This window comes from Neophocaena asiaeorientalis, unplaced genomic scaffold (genome assembly GCF_003031525.2).
Source record: "Neophocaena asiaeorientalis asiaeorientalis breed wild unplaced genomic scaffold, Neophocaena_asiaeorientalis_V1.1 scaffold433, whole genome shotgun sequence".
Taxonomy (NCBI): domain Eukaryota; kingdom Metazoa; phylum Chordata; class Mammalia; order Artiodactyla; family Phocoenidae; genus Neophocaena; species Neophocaena asiaeorientalis.
Window position 1 is genome coordinate 1,143,581 of NW_020175040.1, and position 24,477 is coordinate 1,168,057.

The 24,477-nt window shown below is 60.8% G+C and overlaps 1 protein-coding gene across 7 annotated transcripts in view; it reads left to right on the forward strand.

The window, feature by feature from the left end:
- Positions 1–24,477, forward strand: part of IQSEC1 (IQ motif and Sec7 domain ArfGEF 1) — a 108,666-nt gene that overhangs the window by 44,993 nt on the left and 39,196 nt on the right. For 2 of the 7 annotated variants that reach the window (XM_024763367.1, XM_024763365.1), the window contains exon 1: positions 7–114. The exons of the other annotated variants lie outside the window; for them this stretch is intronic. In XM_024763367.1, the coding sequence (XP_024619135.1) occupies positions 50–114 (65 nt within the window). In that variant the 5' untranslated portion in view covers positions 7–49. Of the gene's footprint in view, positions 1–6; positions 115–24,477 lie in introns of those variants that run through there. 7 annotated transcript variants of the gene reach the window in all.

A 24,477-nucleotide genomic window follows, 5' to 3' on the forward strand; every position in this document is an offset into this window, starting at 1 on the left:
CGGCCTGGGTCCCGGGCGCCCGGCCCCGCCAGCTCCCTCCGCGGCCGCCATGTGGTGCCTGCACTGCAACTCGGAGCGGACGCAGTCCCTGCTGGAGCTGGAGCTTGACAGCGGGTAAGGGCCGGGGCGGGGCGGCCGGCTGAGCGGGGTGGGCTTGTGCGGTCGTGCAACGCGGGTCCAAGTGAGTGTGAGCGAGGGGTTGGGGGGCTCCGGGGGCAGCGCTCCCCGTTAGTGTGCGTGCGGGCCAGGAGCGGCCCGAGAACGGGGGAGGGTGTGCATTCGCGCTCGTCAGCGACTGTCGGATGGGAGCCCGTGTGGGCGAGTCTCGTGGGGAGACCACTGGGAGTTGGTATCCGGCGCAGGCGGCCCGCAGGGGGCCGGGAGTTTGTGGGAGGGAGCGTGGTCAGCGGGCGTCTGTGCTGTGTCTGGTGGCAGGCCGGCGGAGGTGTCAGGCCTGTTGATGCTGGACCCTGGGCCTGTGTCCGCTCTGTCGGGAGGCCCCCGGGGAGAGTGTGCGGGGCTGTGCGCAGGTGCCCGGGTGTGCTCTGGCGGGGACGCCTGGGAGTGCAGCGGGGCACCTGGGGCAGGAAGGTCGAGTTCTGTGTGGCTGCTGCTGTGTCTGAGCAGGGCTGCGAGGGGGCCGCTGGTCGGGTTGGGGGCGTCTGTTGACGTGTGTCTGGTGCGGCCCGGGATGGAGTCTGGCGGGCATGAGTGTGTGCCCTAGAGATCATCCCTCTTCTTCTTCGGGGCCTGCGGGTGGCTGGCTGAGCGTCCAAGGGCCTGTGTTTATGGAGAGAGAGGGAGAGAGTGTGTATGTGCTGGGAATATCGATTTCCTCGCTCTTCCCGCCAGCACAGCTGCCCCCTGAGCTGTCTGCAGGCCCCCCGGAGGAGCAGGGCTGTGGGGCGGAGGGGATTTGTTGACAAACTGTCTTGGCTTGTGTCGGGCCCCTTGCGGCGGGAGCCCACCTTCAGCCGTTCGATCTCTGAGTTCAGAAATTCTGCAGTGTGTGTCTGGCAGCTGCGCTGAGAACGCATGTATGTTCCTCTCCGCGCCCCCCAACCTCACCTCAGGGGCCGGGGCCCTGGGACTGAGGCTCCACGTGGGGTTGTGGGGTGTGGTTCCCAGGGACCATGGCTACTTGCGTCTGGGGCGGAGGCCAGGCAGGCTGCAGCTGCAGGACCAGCTGTCTGGAGTCAATGGCATCAGTCCGAGAGTGGTGTGGGGGTGGGGGTGGGGTCACGATATTCGCATCCCACACGTGCCGGTGCCCCTGCCGTGCGCAGCTGTCCACCCGGTATTCCTTTGCATTCTTGTCCTTGCGGTACCGCATCCCCATGTTGCAGGGGAGCAAACTGAGGTTCAGCCTTCTGTTGTCCGCACCAAGGCTCTGTGGTGTGAGTGCCTGCTGTATACAGTCCCTGCTCTAGGCACTGGGAACACAGCAGTGAGCAAAACTCAGAGTCTTTGTACTCCTGGGGCCACAGGCTGGCGGGGACACGGTAGTCGGCATGCTCTGCTGGCTGGGCCTCCTCCATCGCCAGCAGAGAGAGCCTGAGGAGTCTCTCCGTCCGTTAGGACTTGTCCAGTGCCACCCTTCCCGTTGGGATGTCCGTGGCCACCTCTTCTGCATGTTGCTACGTCCTGCATCTCTTCTCATTGGAAGTCCCTCCGTGTAGCCAGTCTAAATCTTCTAGATATAGAGAAGCCTGCTTGGGCCCTTTTGTGGTCAGAGCTGGTGATGAGCAGCTGCTCCTCCTTGGTCTCTGCCGGGCCAGGTGCCCTGGAGATTAAGCCCTACTCAGGCCCAGCCCGCAGCTCACCCTCGGGCCTCCGAGCAGGTGGGGCCCATTTGCTGCGGAGTGCCTGGGGGAGGGCGGGAGAGGATCAGCGCAGCCCTGGCCTGTGGTGGCTTAGCAGGGTGCTCCTTGGGCTGGCCAGCTTGCCCCCAGCCCAGAGTCCTTCCGGGAGGGCCATCTCCCCGTCTCTGAACACAGAGAGGACCCAGCAGGCTCCAGAGGCCTCGGGACACCCCCAGCGTGTAACAGGTCCAAGGCAACCTGTTCCGGCACGGCCGCGCCCCCCGGCCAACAGCATGCCTGGCACCTGTCCTGGGTGCTCTGCTCTTCGAGCCTCTCCCACCCTACCTTTCCACATGGGCACAGAGAGGCAGGGAATCCAGGGGCACGACCAGAGCATTATAAGGCGAGCCCAGAGTAGAACCCACACGATCTGATGGAGGCCTGCGGAGGGTCCCTGCCAGCCCTGCCGCCATCCTTGGGCTTTCGCTCAAGGAAGTCGGACTCTGAGCTGGTTGTGCTAATATTTGCACAGCTTTGGTTCCGAAACACGGACGGGACTGCCGGCTGCACAGTCAAACAGCGTGATGACTGGACAAATAGGTCCTTCTGGAAGAGTATGGACAGGGCTCCAGGCGCTCAGTATATGCGTGTGCGGGTGTTATCTGGCTGGGCTCTGGAATGTGCCATCGTGGTTTGCTGGGAGAATCCGTGGGTCCAGGGCGGCTCAGGGCGTCAGGGAAGAAGGACTTGGGGAGGCAGACAGCCGTTATTCCAAAGCCCAGCTCAGCTCTGTGAGTTTATGCAAGTTTCCACACCCTGCGAACCTCTGTTTCCCCATCTGTGACAGGGAGTGGTGCTGCTGGCTCATGGAGGGGCCCGAGGCCCTCCCAGCGGGCGGCTAAAAGCCCTCGCTGCGCTGGCTGCCCCGTCCTCGGTCAGACGCACAGTTGGCCCAGGTCAGCTCTAGGTGCTTCCCACCACCAGGGACCCATTGGATTTTCTTCCTTCCTCTTTTGTAAATTTCCTCTGCATTATGATGACGCGTGGAATATCCGCCCAGTAAGCACGGAGGCAAGGCGACGGCACAGGGCTTATGGGTTTGGACCCAGCCAGGAGAGAGTCCTGTGGAGATAGCCCGGGTGCCCTGGAACTGTGTGTTCCTGGGGGGCGGGGGGAGGGTGCGCAGAGGCTGTTGAGTGTGATTTATCATTTGTTCTCAAAAAGCAAATTGTGACGAGTTTAAAGGCCATTACAGCTCTTGAAGAAGTCGTCGGTGTGGCCTTAGAGAATCTGGCTGTTCCTGCAGCGTGAGTGGCTACTGAGGGGAAAGTGGTGGCAGTCGTGGTGGAGGACGTGGCGTGGTAACTGCTGCTCGTCTGCCTGCTGGGCCTGCACTTGGGTTGGGCGTGTGCCCCCGAGACCCCGGCTGTGCTTTGTGCTCGGCCATCACGGCGAGCAGTGCACCCGTGGATGTACACGCTCTCCGGCCCGGAGGGCACTGTGTTCTCTGGAGAGGCGTGTGCAGCCCCAGGGGCAGCCACGTCACACTTCCTGTGTTCCTTTATTCACTTACCAAACAGTCACCAAGCACCTGCTCTGCCAGGCCCTGGGCTCGACGTAGGGGAACCAGACTACTCGTGTGAAGCCGTGAGCCCCGGGGCCTGGACCTCGGGGTTGCACAGAACCCTGACTCTTCCCAGCTGCGTGGCTTCAGATATATTGCCTCCCCTGTCTGAGCCTGGATTTTCTCATCTGTGAAGTGGGGCCTGTGCAGCTTTGCCTGGTGACTGAGGACCCCTGGTACATGCCCAACAAGGAACGGCAGCCCTCGGCCCATCATTACGTATCCTCAGGGCTTTCCTTCTTGCTGGTTTCTGGAGTCTGCATGGGGCGCTGGGCCTGGTCCTAGTTGCTCTGACTTTAATAGCTTTTAATGCCTTGTTTGTACATGGCTGTAGCTTCTCTGCTCCTTGATGGAAAGGACCGTTCTTTCCATTTCATTTCCTTGGTTTGCAGTTTCCTAACACGAAGACAGTCTCATGTGAACTTAAGGCCCAGGTGTAGAACCGTGGCCAGAGTCCCCTCCCTCTTTGTATAGATGGGGAAACTATGACGACATTGTTTTTTCCTTTTTGTTCAAAGGTTGGTATAATAATAACGATAGCAGCGGTTGCCATTTGGTGAACTCTGTACGAAGTACTTAGTTCTCAAAGCAGTTTATGAGAAAGAGCTTCTGCTGGGCCCATTTTTCAGTTGGGGGAAGGTTACATGCCTTGCCCAGGGTCACCAGCCAGTAATCCCGAGAGCCGAGCTTTGAACTCCGTCTGCCTGGCTCTGAGGTCTGCACTCCTCACAGCCAGGCTCTGCTCCCTCTCGGACTAAATAATCTTCAGCAAAATATGTCACATCGCAAGTAGAACCTTTTGCATCTTTCCCAAACCACAGAACAGGAGTCTAGTATCCCCTGCTGTGAGGATTCCCAGAGTGTCCCCAAACGTGCCAGCTATAGGCAGGTTGATGACATCTCTCTCCATTCTCCTAATGTCTTGACAGACCCCAGAGCCACTTCCCCAGACACTCCAGCAGGATGCTGGAGGATGCCCTTGGTCCCAAGTACTTGACGCATTTGGAGGGTAGCACGCTTACTCCCAGGCCAGTCTCAGTGTGGCACGGGGTCTCAGGGACAATAGCCAACTTCCCCTGCCTTGCTGAGGGACCCGTGCGAACGTAGCTGGCCTGTGCATGGTGAGGAAGCCCAAGGGCATGGCCTTTGACGTCATGAGGGGACACACATGCATGTGGGCTGTTGAATTCCATCCCATGGGAGGAGAGAAGGACCATTAAAAAAACTGGAAAATTTGAAAGAGTCCCAGCTGGGAGGCAGCCTCCTCGTCTGGGTTTCCTGAAACGGCTGTGGTCCGGGCAGGGTCCGTGTCTGTCTGCCACTGTGTGCGCTTTCTTCCCGATGCCTGAAGATGGAAGGTGGAAGCAAACGGTGTTTGCTTTTCTGTCTCTGGCTGGGAGGCTCGGTGGTGTGAGAACTGGATGCAGTCGTCTGAGTGAAACACGGTGCCTTCCTGTGTTATAGAAAGAGCTCAGTAAGTATCAGTTGTGGTCATTGTCAGTATTATTTATCCTGATTATTACCCTGATTATTCCAGAGAGAGGAGGCGTCCTTGGGAGCCCTGGCGTCAGGCATCACGTCACGTCCCCTTTCTGGGCCTCGGTTTCCACCTCTATGAAGACCGTGGGACCCCTGTGGTCATTTGCTGAGGGAGGATGTTTGGTCCAGCGGTTGGGGGGCAGATACTGTAGCCTGTGACCCTGCCCTGGGCCTCACACTCTCTGTGATCCTGGGAATGTTCTTTAGACTTTCTGTGCCTTGGTTTCCCCATTTGCAAAAGGTGAGTGATGGTAAGAGCTCATTACACGAGTTGATCCACGTAAAGTGCTTAAACGTGTAATGTAAACACCTGGTAGACGGTAGCTTCTCACTCTTTCAGAGTTGAGGGGTTCCACGGCGCTGTTCCTCGACAGGAGTGGGTGGCCCCTCTTTTTGACTGCAAGCAGGGCCAAGGCTGCTCGTGGTGCACGGCGGCGGTGACTGGAGGACCCAGATCGCAGCCTTGGTGAAGGGCGACACGCCCCGTGGGCTTGTGTGTGTGCTCCTAGCCTCTGCTTACAGCTGAGGATTGAAACCTCCCACGGGGGATGGACAGTGGAGTGTTTTGCCCAGGGACTGGGAAACGTGCAGCTGGGCACCTGCAAGGAAGGGGAAGGGCTTGGCTGGGTTTGGTGGGTCTGGAGTTGGCACAGGTCTGATCCAGACTGGAATGGGCCACAGAATAAAAATGGTAATATCTGACATTCGGGTGGCCTTTGAATCTTACACACACTTATCCTATTTGAACCTCCCAAGAGCCTTGTGAAGTATTATTCCCATTTTACGGACAAGGAAACTGAGGCGAGAAAATGAAAATAACATATTCAAGTTTTGTACAATGTAGATTTGGTCTTCAGGTTGAAGTATGTCTTTCCCCCTCCCTGACCTTATTGTGGCGAGGGCTTGGGCTTTCAAGAATGGAGGATGAGGCAGAGGCAGGAAGGGGCGGGGGGCAGACAGGAATGTGTGGGACCCCCCCTACCCCAGGCCAAACAGCAGCACTGGGTTCTCCCAGCAGCCACGTGTGGAGAGCACAGAGTCCACGTCGCAGTGGGTGCAGCGCCCTTGCAGCTCTGGCTAGTGACCTGGCATCTCATAAACATGTTTGCTGGCCCGTGAGGTCACCCGGGAGGCCACACGGCGTGAGAAGGGCTCTCCAGGTCCCCTGACAGTGACAGGACGGCTCCCCCGCGGAGGGGCTGGTGGCAGTTGTTCAGGAATTGCTGGCTGCTCCCGGGTTCTTATGAATCGGTCTTATTTCCCCATGTAGACCCTGGACAGGCCCCAGGGTAGCTCAGTGCCGTGCTGGGGCCGGAGAGGAAGTGATTGGGAAACGGCTCTTTCCTCTGCCGCGAGAAGGGCGAGGTACGGCCCCGCAGATGCGGCTTCTCTGTTCCCTCCGGCCTTGACTTTCTCAAAGCCATAAATCAAATGTGCAGGGTCTGGGCTTTTTCCCCCATGCAGTAAAAATGGCAGAATGGCCCAGGAAGATGCTAGGCCTTGATGTGGACAGCAGATTCTTGGCATGATTTTAAACTCGTTCTTACGGAAAACTCCAAACATATCCAAAGTAGAGAGAATGGCAGAATGGCTCCCATGGGCAGTTTTACTTCCTTGCCTCTGGATTACTCTGAGGCAAATCCCAGACATTTTGTTGATTTTAAATCAAGGACCTGTCGTGCGGTCAGCCTCACGTCTGGCAGTGGAGATGTCGTGTGGCTGGGGTGGGTCCCTGGGGCACATCCGCGTTCCTCCAATGGCCCTTGGCTGTGGTGGCCCAGCCTGGGAACCCAGAGCCTGGCCCGGTTTCCCGGCCTTGAGACCCGAGTGGCGCCAGCCCCCGGGGGAGGCCAGGCCTGCGAGGCCCCTCCGTCAGGTCGTCGGGTGGGATGCCCAAGGCACTGGCCTTCACCCCGCAGGCCCCCAGGCAGGACTGGGCTCCCTGCCCAGTGTCCCCACGGGTCCCTGCCTGCTGCCCCGGGGCTGCCCTCGCCCGGTGGTGGGGTAGCAGTGGCCTCTGCGCCCCTGTCCCCCCACACAGTGGCCTCTCATCTTGCCTGGCCTCTGGATGGCCTGACACGTGGCCCCCAAGTGCTCTTTCCTCTGGCTTAAGAGACATCCACATGTACCACTGCAGCTCCTTCCAAGCCCTCCTGGCCAGCCCCTCTCCCACCCGGGCCTCTACCAGGCCCTCGTCCCTCCTCTGTGTCCTGCGGCTTCTACCCCGGCTCCTTACGGCCTCCCCTCCCCAGATCTCCCCGCCCGACCCTGGCTAGGGCTCCAGATAGAAGGCTGGAGTCATCCTGACACCCACCCCCCCTCAGCGCCCCGCATTGTGTCTCAGCCTGGCACACGGTGGGTGCTCAGGAAATACGAGTTGGTCTGGTCCTTAGGAACATGTTAACACATCACTGTCACCACCCCGGCGTCTGACACAGTGCTGGGCACACAGCGGGCCCGCAGCCAGATTCAGTTAAAAAGCCACAGCATGCCCGAGTCCCGCCCCACTCCTGCTCTGAACCGGTGCCCAGCCAGTTAGCGCACCCCGCGCTCTGCTCAGGTGGGGGCTGGTCTTGGGCCACATGGTCTGACGCCCGGTTCTGAGCAAAGGCCTCCCCTTAACGTCTCTTTCCACTGCCACCCACCCACCGCCTTCCAGCCACCCGGTCCCCGTGGCGCCGTGGGACGCAGCCCCCAGCACGTCCTGATTCTCAGGCCCCAGGTGAGGACTTGGGTGCGTTACCATGTGGCCCTCACGGCAGCCCTGTGAGCTGGACAACACCCCCATCTTATGGCTAAGAAACTGAGGCACAGAGAGGCCTAGTCACTTGCCCGAGGTTGCGCAGCTCCTGCTTGCCAGGTGCCAGACAGGGGAGAGCCGTGTGCCGCTGTTACAGGAGGTTGAGGGGCAGCATCCTTCCCCAGGCCCTTGCTGTTCCGGCTCCGGCTGCCGCGTGTGGGTGGGGGCCTGTCGGCGATGCTGCACGTCCAGGTCCTGAGAGGCAGGAGGGGGTCGGGGGGCAGGCAAGGGGGGTGAGAGATTGCAGAGGTGCGGGTGTGAAACACGGTGGCCCATCGGCCGGCGGCCCGGTGCCTTGGTCGGCCTCCCCCCTTCCCCCCTCCCCCACTCACTCAGTTACATTACCTCTGTGTCTCAGTTTCTCTGTCGACTAAATGGGTAGGTGATAGAGCACTTGCCTCTACCTTTAGCTCCGAGCGTGAGCCCTCAGTGACCTGCGGCCCCTGGGGGACGGCGCGGTGTCCACGCGTTCCCGGCTGTGACAGAGGTGCCGCTCTGGTGGAGGTGGTGTTGGGGTTCGACTGTGCACGTGTCGGGGCGGCTGAATGGGAACCCTGTACTCAACGCTTCGTTTTGCTGAGAACCTAAAACTACTCTAAAGAGTAAACATCTATTAAGGAAAAAGTTGTTGGATGGTTAGTCAGTTCCCTGTGAGATGCTCAGCACGCTGGGGGCGTGGCTGTCACCTGCTGCTGTGCAGTGATTCTTGTCACTGTCAGTTCCTTCCTTCCTTCACTCATCCTAGGATGTGCTGGCCCCGAGGACACAGACGCACAACGTGTGTGCCCGTCCCAGGGTCAGCTCACTATCGGGCAGGGCGTCCGGGGGCCTCTTATGGGCTGTGCCCCCTCCGTCATGGGCGCCCAGTGCCCCGGGAAGGGCATGGACAGTGCCACAGCCTGGAACACAAGGGGAGGGGTGGGCAGGGCCCCGTGGGAGCGGGCATGGGCACTGCCCCAGGGAGTCGGACCGTGACAAAGATTTTAGGTCGGCAAGGACTTGGATGATTTGCAATTTGGAAAGTGCTTTCTCGCAGCGGAGGGAGCGAGAACAGCTTGGTGGCCCACTGTCTAGGATGGGACTGGACAGCTGGGCCGAGAGCGTCCCGGGCTCCGAGAGGGCCCTGCACCGGGCCCTGGCCGACAGGGTGGGCTGCAGATGGGAGGCCTGCGTGCCGGATGTCCCCTCTCTGCCCGGTCGCTCCCCCGAGCCACCTCCCCAGCTGGTGCCTCCTGCCTGCCCTGCCAGGAGTGGGGTGGGTAGGGTCCCTGGGGCCCGGCCCAGCCCAGTCTGCTGGAGCCTGCCACAGAGAACTGCTTTATTTAAGTCCATGTTGCGCGTATGGAAATAACTAGAGGCCTCTGTATTTAATTTGGCTCAGCTGGGAAGATTTTTGGCTGTGTGCATGCGTGTGTGTGTCTGTGTGTGTGTGTTTGGAAAAATCTTTCCGAGTGCGCCCAGGGACTGGAAGCCCCAGTCATCCTCATGCAGTCAAACGGTCTAAACCAACCAGGACCGCCCTGGTTCAGCCCGGGATGAGTGTCTGGCAGAGGGCAGGCGGTAGGAAGTGGCCAAGAAGAAAATACACACGGGGAAGAGGTGATGCTGTGTGCACATGAGATCCCGGTGAGGGGAGAGGTTTGTAAACTTTCAGGTAGCCTGTGGGTGGAGCGAAAGGATGAAGCTCTGTGCGTTGCACCAAGGTGTTCCTGGTTCCCGAGCAGGGAGTGCTTAGGTTGGCGCTGGACTGGAGACCACGTTTCCCACATCTCTCTCCGGCCTCAACAAACCCGGCCAAGGCTCTTGGCCAAGCCCTTGTCCGTCCGTGTGCAGAGCAGAAATACCCCCAGCGCTCACGCGGGGGCTTGCAGTTGGCAAAGCCTGTGCTCACTTGATTCCCCTTTGCCTGCTGGGTAGCGGGCAGGAGTGATACCCATTGCTAAGATGAGCCAGCGGAAGCCTGGAGAGGTGAGGTCACCTGCCCGGGGTCACTTGGCCCGGCAGTGGGGCAGCTGGAGCTCGACCTGGTCTGACCTCCTCCCAGAGCCGCCCAACACTCCCTGTGGGCGCTTCCCGAGCTGCAGGGCACCGTTCCTTTCACAGACGGGTGAAGGGGGCTGCTGAGGGTGGGCAAACCCCAGGACGTCACCTGGGCATCCAGGTTTGGATGAACGCTTTTTAAGTTATATCCTAGTCGCATGACATTGAGGAAGGAGGACGTCTGGTGAGTTGAAGTTTGGTGGCCATGACGGCTATGTGATTGTGGATCGTCAGCCACGTGGACCCACTTCGGTGGGTCTTGCAAAAATCAAACGCTCGGAGGGTGCGACAGAGTGGAAGGCCTGGGCGTTCCCACCGCTGTGCAGAGCTGTGGGAATTCTGGAACCCTGCCCCTCGGGACTTGGTGTTCTAAATCAGGTTCCTTGGGAACAGCAGATCCCGGAGCTGCAGATCTGACTTTTCTGCTCTTTGAGTTGTGAATCTTGGTCCTTTGCAAGCATGGCAAGCAAATGCAGATGCTCTGAAAGGAAGGCGGTGTGAGGGAGAGGAGCAGGCCAGGTGTGGGCAGGCTATAGGGAGTGGTGAGGACTGTGGCAGTGGGAGAACGCCTGCCCTCTGATAGGTGTGGCTGCCGTCCAGCTCCGTCTGATTGTTACCAAGCTGGAATATGGGCCCATGTGGCCTGATCCTTAGCTGCCCATCTGGAGCTCTGTGTTGAGACCTCGTGAGCTCCCCTTGCAGAGACCCTTGTCTCCCAGAGAGCTCTGCCCCTCAGGTGCCCATGTGAGGAGTGGCAGGGTGGGTGCCAGGCCTCCCAGCCAGCTGTCCTGGGGGTGAGGCGCAGGGTCCCAGATGGCTGGACCTCACCCTTCCCTTGGTCCTCGCCCAGATGGCGCTGGGGAGAATAAAAGGCTTTTTCCAGCCTTTCTCTGGAAAGGCTGCCCGTCCTGAGTTTGGCTGCAGGACTGTCATTAGAGGCCCCATTTCCCTTGGTTTAGGCCTGTCCCCTGGCTTGGTGCTCTGGTCCCTGGGATGTGGGTTGAGATCCTCAGGCAGGTTGGGGTCCCCTGGGACGGCTGGTGATGCCACGTGAGCAGCCCCTCGCCAAGCGGAGGCCCTGGCTGGGCTGGATTGGGGGTTGCCTGTGTCGGCCCTCACCCCTTCCCCACGACCCTGCCTCCACCCGAGCCTGTGGCTTCCCCGCCAGCTGGATTCCAGCCCAGGTAAAAGCGCACATTTGCCGCCTGTGGAGGGGTTCCTGTGCCTGCCTCCCATCTGAGGCCCCATCGGGGCCGGCCAGCAGGCCTCCCAGGGCTGGGGAGGTGGGCGCGGGCAGAGGTGGCCTGCACGCGGCCCCTGTTCCTTTGAGCCTCGAGGCTTGGGGAGCGGCGTTCTGGGTGCAGAACACACGTCTCTGCCTCAGAGAAACTCGCCCGAGTCTGCGGCCGTTTGGTGCTGCCGAGGCCGGGCGGCAGGGCCAGGGAGCAGGCGTGGGCACAGATCCAGAGTCCCAGGCCCCGTCACGGCTGTGGGTGTGTCGGGGGAGTCGGATGAGTCTGCCCCCCACCCCAGGCATCGGTGCCCCCGCTTGTAAGCGAGGGAGGAGTGAGCCCGGCTGCGGGCTTGCTGGGCCTGACTGAGGCGGCCCCAGTGAAACGCCTGGCCAAGGGGCTGAGGGCGCCGCCCAAAGGTCTTACAGGGAAAGTTAGGGGCACGCGGCCCCTGGTCCAGGAGTAGCTAAGAGAGGGCACAGGTGTGGGAGGGGAGGCTGGGAGGTTCGCCTGATGCCCAGCTCTGGATCCTGATCATCCAGTGGGCCTCATCCTTCTCATCTCTGTGTTTGTTGAGTGAATAAGCGAACAAACGAGGGATGCTACTTCCCAGATTCACTGGGGCTCCTTAGCCACTGGTGGCATCGCTCGTGTAGCATCGCTCATTCACTCATTCAGCAAATGCTCACTGAGCTCCCCGAGCCCTGTTGTCAGCCCTGGGGGCCTGAGCAAGGGGCCAGCAGCATGCAGCCCCCACCCAGCTTTCCAAGGCAGAGACACAAGATGCAGGAGAAAAGGCAGTCAGATAACCAGCCTGCTCGATGCAGTGGAGACAGTGGAGGTGGGGGAAGGTGGGGCTGGTAGCTGCAGAACGCCTTTCCCTTCCCTGTTGCCAGGGTGGCCTTTATGCCCTGCGTTTGCCGTGCCCTGAACCCCATGGGATGGCCTTCGCTGGATCTGACTGCAGGCTGTTGGTGCTGACCTCTGACCCTAAGTGACTCACGATGAGCTGCCGGGAGGTCCAGCCCGGGCTCCGGCAGGCAGGCGGGTAGACAGCCGTTCTTTATGTTTAGGAGTCAGGCCTGCGCCAGGGATGTTGGAGCCGCCACCTCCCCAGGGCCGGAAGAGCGACTTGGAAATATGTTCACAGGGCGAGGGCCTGGCTGCGTAGCGGACTTCTGTTCCTTCCCTCTGGCCGTGCGCTGGTGACAACAGGCCTGTCTGAGGAAGGGCGCTGCCCCGCCCCCTGGAGGGGTTCCTGTCCAGTTAGGCTCGGCATTAGCTGTCTGTAGGGCTCCTTGCCCGGCAACGGGTCCCCGACTCCATACCCCCGAGGGGGCGGCCTCGCTCCTGCTCTGCAAGTGGGAAACTGAGGCTTGGGGAGGGTGGCCGGACCCTGGGGTGTGGGCCACCCGCCCATACTCTTGCCGACTCCCGTCGGGACACCGTAGAGTGGTGAGTGCCCTGCAGGGCCGTGTGGGCACTCAGGACCTGGGGTGGGGAGTGCCACGCGGTGGCCCCCACGCCCCACAGCTCGGGTATCCCAACACCGCCCCTCTCCTGATGCGCTCGTGTCCTGAGGAGACCCCGCTCCTGCCCGAGGCCCATCTCGCCAGCAGCGTCTGACAAACAGGGAGATGCTGAATGTTGGCGCAGTTAGCAGGGCTCTAAAAATAGCCTCCCACTCTGAGAAGTTCATTGTTCTGAGTCCTATATTTTTATACGTATATAAAAACCACTTCTGGAGGCCTTGGTGCCAGTAGAGCCAGTCTGCAGCCCGGGAGGCGGGAGGCGGAGCTGAGCTGGATCTCATCCCCGGCAGCGCACACCTCGGGGCAGGGGAGCGGATGCTTTGCGGCCACAGCCCTCTCCCCGGAGGTGATGGGGCAGTCAGGCCAGCGACCTGTCCACCCTCGTCAGGGAGGACGGTGGCTGGGCGGCTTGGGAGGGGCTGTTCCAGGCTCAGGGGCCATCCGAGGGGTCTGCGGGTCACAGAGGCCAAGGGGCGCGGGGGTGGAGACCCAGGGCCGGTGTCAGGGCTGCGAGCCCTCCCTGCAGCTGGACACAGGGTCGGAGTGAACCCCATTTCTCTTGCTTTGGTCTAATTCAGACCTCGGGCTCCCGAAACTGGCCCTGCCCGAGTCCCAGCTAGCTGGGGGTCGGGGGAAGCCCACTGACCACCCCGCCCCGGCCCCTTGGAGAAGCAAGGCAGGGGAGAGGTCCTACCGGGCTGCCAGGTCCTACCTGCTGGGGCCCTCTCCTCTGGTGCTCCTCCAGGACCCTTTCCTGTACTGTTCAGGTGTGCCCAGGTCCCTGCCGGCTCGCACAGCACAGGCCTTCCCTGGAGCGCCAGCCCCTTCAGCCACCGCCCATCCCCTCCTCTCACCCACCCGTCCTCCTCCTGCCCCAGCTCCCTCCCTCCTCCCCTCCGGGCCCTCTCAGCCCCATCCTCAGCCTCCCCAGCTTCTCGGTGGCCTCTGGCTCATCACTGTCCCTGGGACCAGCCCTTCCCCCCATCCCGTCGTCAAGGCCGGCTTGTGCCCCCAAGGGTCACCGCAGGGGAAGGATGGGGGGAGGCGGAGGCAGTGACTCAGGGGCTGAGGGGCCTGTGCTCCACAGTTAGCGTTCCCTTTCTAGGGTGCCACTGCCATCCATCCCACCCCAGGTAAACCCTAGACCCTCCCTTAGCCTTGCCGCGACCCTGCGGTCCACTGCACCCTCCCTGACAAGCCTTGCAAGGTCCTGAACACTCTGGCTCCTGCTGCCCCGTGTGTGTCCCGCCAGACTGAGCTTTCCCATCCCTTGTGCACACAGTGGACCCTGACCTCCTCCACTGCTTAGCCTCCACACACACAGTGTCCTGAGCCGGGAAGAGCCCTCCCCCGCCACCCGCTGCTCCGCCTGGGGTCCTGGCAGAGGGTTTGTGCCTTCTAGGAAGCTTCCCGCCTCGGGCGCCTGACGCACCCCCATGACTGTTCCTAACGCCATCCGTCGTCATCGTCTGTGTCCCCCCGCGTCCCTGGCCCTGACCTGGGTGTGTCATATAGTTGGCTTCAATTCACGGAATGAAGTGACCAGCCTGGGGGGAGGGGGTTGCACGGGGGCTCCTGGGGGAGGACAGACCTTCCCATGGGCGGCTGCTTTGGGGTCTACATTGCGGTCCCCATGCGGCCCAGCTGCCCCATCCGTGGTTTGGTGAATAAGACTTTTCAGGTCCAGAGAAAATCTTGAGAGAGATTAAAACCGGTGAGGTTTTAAAATCACCATTCTTTTTTTAAAAAAACAAAACTCTGTAGTAAGTTATCTTATTAGCTGTGTGGCTGTGTTTAAAGCCTCAGTAAGGGAGCTGGTCAGGCCAAATCCTTAGGCTTCGGCCTGCAGACGCCACGTCCCTTGGGGGCCCTGGAGGGGACTGAGCCATCAGGCCACTGCTGCAGGGCCCTGGCTGGACTGTTTTACTGTTGGGAACCTGAGGTCAGGCCAGGGGAAGTCACACCTTCGGGGGACTTGGGCCCATGGCTGCGGCTCTGTGCCCTGCGGGGCAGGCGGCCGGCGGGGGCCCAGGGCACTGCAGGTGGCTGCCTCTGAGCTCAGTGATAGAGGCCACGCAGCAATGCGATCTCTTCTGATTTTATCTAAGAAAAGCCAGAAATTCGGGTGAGTGAACACTCCTGGTACCTAGTTCTCACTTGAGAAAGAAAAAGAAGATGGTGGCCACTGCTCTGTGTAGAGCAAACAGAGCCCCGTGAGCTGGACTCGGGCCCTCCGCCTCAGGTGTGCACCTTGCCCGAGGGTGGGCTTCCAGAGCCAGGGCTGTGGGGCGGTGGGAGGGGAGGGGTGTGGCCGGGTCTCTCCTGCTGAGCCCCCGTTTCCTCTGTGTCTGATGCGGGGCTTGGCTTGGTAGTCAGGATTCCAAACAGGCCACAGGTCACAACCAGCCGGGGCTCTTTTTGAAGTCCTGTTTCAGGGGCCGCACTGCTGGCTGACCCTTTGAATTCTCGGGATCTCCAGACTTGGGTGGGAATCGGCTGCCGACTCTCTGAAGAGAATCTAGGGACCAGCCCGGTTTGGGGGCCACGTGCCCCAGGCCCTCTGCAGTTATCTCGTGTCTGTCACCTGGGCACCACCTCGCGAGGGAGGGGTGTCAGTGTCCGGCCAGAGGGTCCTTGTCCCTTTTGAGCCCAAAAGTTAGGAGCGGGGAGGTAGAAAGTCTTCCAGCTTTCCTTTAAAAACCTATTTCTAGACAGTCTGAGTCATGTTTGCGTGGATTTTCTGCATTAAAATTGGCACTTTGGGTGTGTTTTGGGTCTCAGTGGCTCCGTATCCCACCATCCCCAACCAGGATCTGAAACCTTATCTGAGGGTTGGGTCCAGCCAACCCGGCTGAGACAGTTTGTTGTAAGTTGGTGCCCACCCGGGCTCAGGTCCCGCTCCCACAGACCTTGCGGTCCACGTGGCAGACAGAGCAGCCCCCAGGGGTCTGGGTTTCTTTAAAAAGGCTTCCCTGGCTTGGTAGGGGTAGTTCAGAGTGTGTGCATCTCCTGTGTGCCAGGTGCTGTTCTGGGGCCTAGATGTCACGCGACAGACATTCCCACAGATGGTGGCAAGGCGGTGGCATACCACTGTAGAGACGTATGCCAGCAGGGGAAGATTGGGGGAGGGCTGGGGTCCTCGCTGAGACTCGGGCAGCCTTTGAGCAGAGACCTGCAGGAGGTGAGGGAGTGAGCCAGGTGGACATCTGGGAAAAGACACCAGCAGAGGGAAAGCACGTGCAAAGGCCCTGCGGTTGGAGTGTCGGGAATGTGGAGGAACAGCCAGCAGGCCAGCAGGGTGGGGGTGGGATGGCCAAGGGGGCATGGAGGAAGGGTAAGCAGGGGGACAGCCGGTCCTGCAGAGCCTTCTGGGTCACTGTGAGGCCTTGGCTCTAAGCCCCATGAGGGACAGCAGACGAGGGACCTGGTCCGAGTTGTGTTTTAACAGATCCCAGCTGCTGAATGGAGGGGTAAGAGGGGCCAGATGAGCCTGCTGGAGCGGCTGTGGCCATAAGGCAGGGAAGAGGTGAGGCCTGTGCAGACCGGGCTAGTGGGGGGTAGGCCAAGCAGTCAGGTGCTGGCTCTGTTTTGAAGGTGGAGCGGCCCAATTTGCTGACAGACGGGGAGTTGGGCGTGAGAAAAAGAGAATTGCCAAGAGCGGCCATCAGATTTTTGGCCTGAGCAGCTGGAAGGATGGAGTCGCTATCGGCTGAGATGGGGCGACTGCAGGGGCGGGTGGGGGCCACGCAGGAGCTCAGCGGAGCCTGTGTTCCGGGGGTCTGCTGGGCAGCAAAGAGGGTGCGCCTGGGGCTGGACACGCGTTTACTCAGCTCCTTTGTGATCACCGCAGAGCCTCATTAAAGCAAGTGTAGGAACTGGGTAAAAGCAGGCACTCTCCGGATTCTCCTGAGCCTGCCGAGCCCTAGGGCCGCCTCCAGATTGTCCAGAAAGCTCGTCATCTCCCTCGTTTTGGATATGGGGCTCCTCGTTAAGCGGCCAAAAGGGACCTTGGATGTTTAGGTGGGCGTTGAGGTGGATGTGGCTCCCGCCTCCCCCAGCCCCTCTGTCTGAGGCCTCGGCGGGGTCTGGAGGCCCTGCGTGCTCCCCGTGGACTTGCCCGCCCGGCCCTCCATCCACCCTCCCCAGATTTCCACCAGCCCTGCAGCCCTCCTGAGGTCCTTCTAGGTCACACTGACCCAACCTGCCCACCAGGGGAGGTGCCTAGCATTACCCGGCCTCAGTCTAGGGGGTGCCCAGCTTCTCCTCCCTGGGAGGGAAGGGCTTAGGGGTGTCCGCCGGGATCCGTAAGTCCCTTCGGTTGCCAGCTAGGCATCCGTCTTCACTGAGGACCACTTACCAACTGTGGTCCAGGCTGCGAGGCTTTAGTCCTCCCTGGAGATGCTGCCTCCACCCAGACCAGGGAGGAGGGTGGGTGAGCAGTGTAGGTGCGGCCTCCCCGGTCCCCTGGGGAAGCCCTCTGCCCCCGTCTTGCTGGCACACCAGCTCTTTGTCCCTTTACACACTCACTTCTCCCTTCACATCCACCCCGTGTCCTTGTGTGCTGTTCCTCGGGGCCAGGCATGTGTCAGTGGGAAAGACTGGGAGGATGGCCTTCACTTGCATCCTGACTCTGCTTCAAGCTCTGCGTCCTTGGGCGAGCCCTGAACCCTGAGTCTCCATTTTCCCGTCAGCGGGGCCACGGCAGGGATTAAATACATGCACTTAGCTTGTGCCAGGGCTCCCACGTGGCACGCTGGGTGGGTGTATGTGGGTGACGGCCCACCCCAAGCCACAGCAGTCCCTGAAGACTGGTTTTCCAGACCCTAATGGAACGCCTGCACTGCCCCGAGGCAGCCCTTCCCCAGTAGCTGAACTGCTAAACGCCTCACCTCCTGAAGCCTCTGAGCTGCCTTCACACTGCCTGTGGCCCCTCAGACCTGCCTGCCCTTGTTGCCCCGGGATGGAGGACACGGCCACCAGTTCCTTGCCCCCTTCCCCTCCCCTCCAGACCGTGCCCTGGTCTGCCTGCGTTCCTCCCCCAGAAGCTAGTGCAGAGCAAGACCGTCCCCTCCCCGTTCTGGGCGACACACCTGTTAACGTGGCCTAGGCAGCAGAGTCACAGGAGCCCAGGGGGAGCTTGCGAGGCCGCGCGTCAGTTGTCTCTGGCCTGGACTCCCTTTCTGGAAATCAGAAACCCTGAACAGAGCCCTGGACGTCTAACCACGGGCAGACCTGCAGATCGCTCTTCCTCTGTGTGGGGCCGGCCCACTTGGAAGAGGGTGGCTTTTCCGTGTCATGTGACCACAGCTGGCACCACGCAGCCCGGGCTGGCTTATCTCATGACCATGCACGACTCCGAGAGCCCCAGGCCCTGAACCCCAGCTCTGCCCCCGGCATGTCAACCGCACCCGCTTTCTCTGGGCCGCCAACTGGCAGGTGCACCCGCCTGGGGTCAGGTCCCCCGCATGGGTGACCTTGGCCCAGTGACTCAGCTCCACCAGCCCCACGTTCCTCATCTACAGAAGGGACAGTGGCCTAGCACCCACCCGCCCTCACCGTCTCGGTCCCCAGGGATGGTGGTTGGGTTACAGGCCACGTAGGTTAAACACCCAACACAGCTCCTGTACCCAGCAGGTTTACAGAGGAGAGTTGCTGCCGTATAACCAAACCCGTGTGTGTGTGTGTGTGTGTGTGTGTGTGTGTTTCACTCAGAAGTCATAGAAGCACAGGGCGTACGTCTGTCGTCTCTGAGGCCAGGCTACCTGGGTTCTGATTTCACTCGTGAGCTGTGTGACCTCAGGATGGGCCCAACCTCTCTGTGCCTATGGGGTGTGTTGGGTGGTCAAGAGGACTAAATGAGCTTCACGTACAGCTTAGAACACCACTGACTATGCAGACATTAGTATTGTTTCTGTCATCGGCATCGTCAGTGTTGGGGGTGAGCAGCGGGTTCCTGCTTCTGCCCGAGCCTCCTCTAACATCTTTCTTAAGAAAAGTCATTCATGACCTCACAGGCCATAATTAGACATCCGTGGCTCAAGAGGCCGAGGGCCCCCTGCCCTGACTCTCCCCAGCTAGAGTCAGGATGTGGCGTCTCGGCTGTGGGGCCTGGGCCCCTTTCTAGGACCCTCCTGCCTTCCCCTGGGAGCCCCTCACCCGCATCCGTGGCTCAGTGCTGCAGGGGGTGTCCGCAGAAGGAGGGGCCCTATAGCAGGCAGGGTAGGTGACCCACTTCTAACTGCTGGCACATGCAGGCAAGGCCCTGTCAGGCAGAGAATAACTGGAGACAGCAACCAGAAAGCGCTTTTATGAGCCGAGCAACTTTTAAGGACTTTTCCCGTACCGACTCTGTAAAGCCTCACAGCAGGCATGTGAAGTTGGCTCTCTAATCGCCCCCATTTTACAGGAAAGGAAACTGAGGCACGGAAGGATTCCTGCCTGTGGTCACACAGCTGGTGAGCAGTGGAGCCAGAATTCCAGCCCAGACGTCTGGCTAGGAGGCGGCGGCCAGGAGCCCGTCCAGCCCCTCGCTTGGCAGAGAGGAGACGGAGAGGCTTCAAATGTGTCCTCTGTTCTTATGTGGTTTCCATCATCCCAGGGCTGTCGGAAGCTCCGGGCGCTGTGATCCAGCCATTTCCCAACGTAAACATAACACAGACCAGCCTCTAGTGCAAGAAGACATGTTTGGAAAACTAGAGAAGGGGAGGAGGAGCCCGGGGTAACTCGGCGACGCAGAGCTCGGCGTCCCCAGGCTGGTGTGGGTAGGGCCGGGCCACTGTGGCCGCCTCTGTGTGCAGCTCCCCTACACATACAGCCCCCTCCTGCTCTGTAGCCTCGGGGCCCCGTTGTGCATGTGCGGAGCTTGGCCTCTCGGGAAGGAGCCAGTCTTGGGTCGCGGGCTTTGCCGGAGGCTGAGGCTTTCAGGGACTGAGCCCTCACAGAGCAGAACTCCCAGTGGGGTGGATGGACCCCACACACACTTGCCCAGGTGATCTCCACGGTGACCGGGAGTGCGGGAGCGGGGGCCGCTGCAGGCGGGGGTGGCCTTGTAGAGGAAGTGGGAGTTGAGCTGATACCTGGGTGTGGCCTCAGAGGCCAAGAAATGCAAGTGAAGGGCAGCGGGGTGCAGATGGATGGCGGCTTCTAGTCAGTGCAGGAGTCCTTCAGCCACACCTCTGACAGGTGTCTGACCTGCCGCAGCTTGCACACCTCCAGTGACGGGGAGCTCATCACCTCCAGAGCAGCCCTGACCACATGAGAGCATTTTTTCTCGAGCAGGGCGGTGCAGGTCACAGTTCTGTCTGCAGCAGGATCTGCTCTGTCCTCTGCCTGTCAGCCCATCAGAGGCTTGACCGCAGGCCTCATATCCCCTCTGGCTGCTGCTCTCCTGGCTACACGGTCTCAGCCCTTGGTGGGAGGTCGCCTTGTGCTGTAATTGGGGTTGGCAGACGGGGCCTCTCTCGCCCCCAGCTGGCGTCCATCGTGGTCGTGTGGTGCGCCGTGCTGGCAGATGTGCAGAAGGGAGTCTGTGATGGATTAGCGATGTCTGTCCTGGGCTGGCGGGAGAAGGTGGGAGCGAAAGCGCCCAGGCTTGAGAACCCATCTGGGGCTCAGACGGTCTTCTGCTATGATCCGATACCTGTAATGGACGGTAGGGCTGGGTCTGCTTCTGGCTTTTTGCTCGTTCTTGTTAGTGGCCGGCTTCTTGGCTTATATTAAACTCAGGTCAGCCAAAAAGGTCCCCCAGTCTTTTTCATAAGAACAGCCATCAAGCTAAACCTTCCCCCATCTTGACGTTATTTCCAGCATATTGATACATAATTAATTTAAATCAATCCCTTGTTGACAGGCATTTAGATTATTTCCAAGTTTTTATAATTAGAAACAACACTGCGGTGGAATTCCTTGTACTCGCCTCTTTGCGTATTGGTCTTATTTCCTTCGCGTGGATCTCCAGAAAAGGGATTGCTGGATCAGGAGTGTTTTCTCAGAGTGCTGGCACCAGGCTTAACTGTCATGGAACGTCCCAGAAACTCTAAACTGTCAGGGAATGGCAGGGACTTGGGAAGGCGCCTGCCCATTCCTAGATTTGCACATGGCCCGGGAGTCTGTGCATGATCACGAATTCCAGTGTGCAGCTGAGGACCGACTCGGGGGTGTCCGGTCCTGGCTGACGGACAAAGGCTTTGGGAGAAGCTTCCCCAAGAGAGAAAGAGGACCTGGGTGGCGACAGGTGGAGCTCCCGTCCGTCGAGCGCGGTGGTGAGGAAGAGGCGTGCAGGGCAGGCTGGGAGCCGGGCCAGAGATCTGTGTCCCTGGGGCAGCCTGCAGTGGGCATCCTGCTGTAGGGTGCCTCTTCTGCTCAGGGGACAGACCCTGCTCCCCCAGGAAGGAGCTGGAGGCAGAGGCGAGTGCTAACCAGGACAGAGGGGCTTCGAGCCCTGAGCTCCAGGATGTGGGTAAACGTCTCCATGGGTTCAGGTCAGGCATCTGCAGGACTGAAGGTCGATGACCAGGTCTAGCCGCTGCCCTGAAATATTTAGAGCAGCGTGTCCTGAGAGCATCTGTTGCTGCCCGTGCTTGTCATCAGCAGGCATTTCACGTCAGACGTTGTCCTTGTGTTCACCAGGGGTTTGGCTCTGGTTAAGGAGACTCTCTCGGTGTCTAATACTGTGTCGCTTGTGTTTGGGACCATGAAGGAGTGACGTTCTCTGGCTCAAGACGGGTTCTTGCACTACGTGCCCTGCTCGCTTTTGTCCACTCATTTCTTGGAGGGCAGTGAGTCATGCTGGTTGCAGTAGGATGGCCTGGCCATTTCTCATCGGGATGGTTTGAGGTTTGGATTTGGGGCGTGCAAGGGCTGCCACATTGCACAGCTCAAGGGACCCCATTCACGTAGATTCGGCAGGACTTGGTGACAGATGGAATGGGGTGAGGCCCCATTCCGTCTGTCCCCAAGGGGGGTTTGGCCGTCGGGGAGGGGCTAACTTGGTGACTCCGCTCAGGACTCTGGCTCCGTCACTGCGTGGTGATGGGCGACCGTCACCGGTTAGGTTTGGGGCAGGTGGGATGTACCTGCGGGGGTGATGTAAGAAGCCACGTTCCGGGACCGGCAGGTGGCTGGCCTGGGAAGTGCCTGCACTCACTCGGCAGGTGTCGCTGGGCCCCGTGAGTCTGGCGCATGTGTCAGCATTTGGGGAGCGTCAGCCAGCAACGCAGAAAAATGACCCATGTCCTCACAGGGCTCCGATACTGATGTGGGGGGCAGACGGCAAAGGAAAGACAGGAAGAATACATCACACTCTACAGCGTGCTGGTGGGCAGACCACTGAGTGTGGGACTAGGGATGCTGGGGAGAGGGCTGTGTGGTTTTAACCTGGGCGAGTAGTGGGGGCCTCATTGGAAAGTGGCACTGAGTAGAGACCCAAGGGAGGTGAAGGTGTGGTGCGTGCTGAGATCCGGGGAACGGCGTTCCAGGCAGACGGAACAGCCAGGGCAAAGGCCCTGAGGCCCGCCTGGCCCCTGGAGGAGGGAGGAAGGAAGCCAGTGAGGCTGGAATAGAATGATCAGGCGGAAGAGGGGCCGGCGTGCAGTCAGCCGGGGTCAGGCCTGAAGGGCATTGCAAGAAGGACGGTGTCTTCCCAGTGTGACGGGGAGCAGGGAGGCCCTCGATGTGGCTCCCGTTCGGTCAGGATTGCTCTGACTGCCGTGGGGAGAAGAGAGGCGGGGGCATGAGTGATAATCCGGGGAGCCGCGGTGGCGGTGGCCTGGAACACCTGCTGACAAGTGGGCAGGTAGGGGTGTTTCGAAGGTCGGGCTCACAGGGGAGAGGAGGCTGCAGGTGACTGTCAGCCCCTTCTCTTGGCCTGGAAGGAGGCCTGGCCCTCTCCGCCAGGCACCTTCTGAAACCTGCTGGCTTGAGACGGTCAGGAGCCAGGTCATGGGCAGAGCAGGAACCCCGGGCTGGCACAGCCCCAGAAAGCCCTGGCGTCCCCCCAAGCACCTCCATCCCCATCCGATCCCGAGTGCGCCCCTCCTGCTGGGGCCCAGCCTCCACACGGAGGGACTCCGCACAGATGTCTTGTCCATGAGCTCAGGCGGGCGGCCAGGCCTGGCCCCTCCGCAGGGCAGAGCACGGCCGTGGGTCGGGGGCAGTCCCCTGCCTGTCCTTCCTCAGCTCCCTCTGCCCCAGACCAGCCCGGCCCGGCCCACTGCGGGGGGATAGGGGGACGGCCTTTCACCTGTTGACACCTGTTCACGTCGCTCCGAGATCAGGTGAGCGCGGGCGGGGTAAGGGTAAGGGGCCAAGCCCCTTCCCTGTGAGGGTGGACACCCCCTTTGTCGGGGGGTGTCGGGCGCTGGGGGAGAGCCCAGGCCCCCAGCAGGAGGGGCCCGTGAGGCACGGAGGGACTTCCCTCTCGGACCTGCACAGAACCCGCCCTGTCTCCGTGGCCTCTGCAGACTCAGGGCTCAGAGATGATTTAAAGTCCTGGCGAGCTGAGCCCCAGCTGCTTCTCCTCAAGGACACGGTTCTGTTTGCTGTCACCCTCTTGCTGGGAAAGACAGAAGAGGCTCTGACAGAAGTGCTTCCAGGGGAGGCGTGGCGCAGGCCGGGGCTCCGGTCGGCCGCGGGCACCTCCGGGGCGTCCATCGCCTCTGGGGCCCGTGGGCTCCTTCACTCTCCCCTCCAGCTGTCCGTCCCGGGTGGTGGGCCTTATCAGGAGAACGGGAGAGTCTGCAGTGCTGCCCGTCCCTGTCCCCGTCCGCCACCCCACACAGACCCACGAGGCCCCGAGGAAGCTGCTGCCGGGTGACCACGAGCGGCCAAGGAGGGTCTCGAGTGGTGGTGGGCCTGGGGCACCGAGAGCGGCCCACCTGGGTCACGGACAGGGGCCAGGCCTTGCAATGAGCGTGAGCCCTTGACTCACAGCCGCATTGAGGCCAGGCACCCAGGACTCTTCCCCACGGAAGGACCCTCATCACACCCCAGCTCCTGGGCACCGGCTGGGATGTCCTCTGCTGCAGGAGACCCGCTGTGTGTCCCCGCGGGCCAGAGCGGAAGGCCTGCACTCTTCTTAGACGGCCTGCCGGGAAGCACGTGCTGGGCTTTACAGCCAGGCGGGCTGGGGTGTGCTGGCTCCAGGGCCTCTGTGCCCATGCCCCCTCCCCAGGAGGCACGTTACACGCTGGGCAGTTGGCTCTGCAGGCCCTGGGGCCCGTGGGGACAGTGGGAGAGGAGCTGGGCAGTTGGGCCGGTCACAGAGGCTGCTGAATGCAGGGCGTTCCCACTGTTCTGAAGGCAGGACTCTGGAGGACGGACTGTAGCTCACGGGGTCTGTGAGCCCTTCCCTCCTCTGGGCCACTTCCAGAGGGACCCCACCCTGGCCCCAGGGATCCGATGGACCGGGGAGTGGCAGGGCGCCTCGGGAGAGGCCTCCAGAAGCTGCCAGAAACTCGGTTGCACGTTTCTCCCTGCTCTCTGTGTCCCAAGTCTTCTAAGGTCATGAGTTCGGGTTGAGTAAGCCACCCCTCTGTCCCCGCACCAGGCACTTAGAAGGTTGAGGGATCTGTCTGCACAGGCCTGGGACGAGGGCGGTGGGGTGGAGGGGAGCCCCCGGTGTTGGGCTTTAATCCTAACTCACCTACGTTCTACCTGTGCAACCTCGGACAAGGCCTGTGCTGTGTGGGCCTCAGTCTCCTCACCTGGAAAAGGGGTTAATAATCTGTCCTCTGGAGGGCTAATCTCGCCTTCAGGGACACCGGTCAGTTTGATTAGGACCCTCATGACCTCATTTTAACTCAATTACCTCCTTAAAGACAATCTCCAAATGCAGACACATTCTGAGGTGCTGGCTGTTAGGGCTTGAAGTATGCAAATGTTGGTGGGGAGGGACCAGTTCAGCCCATAA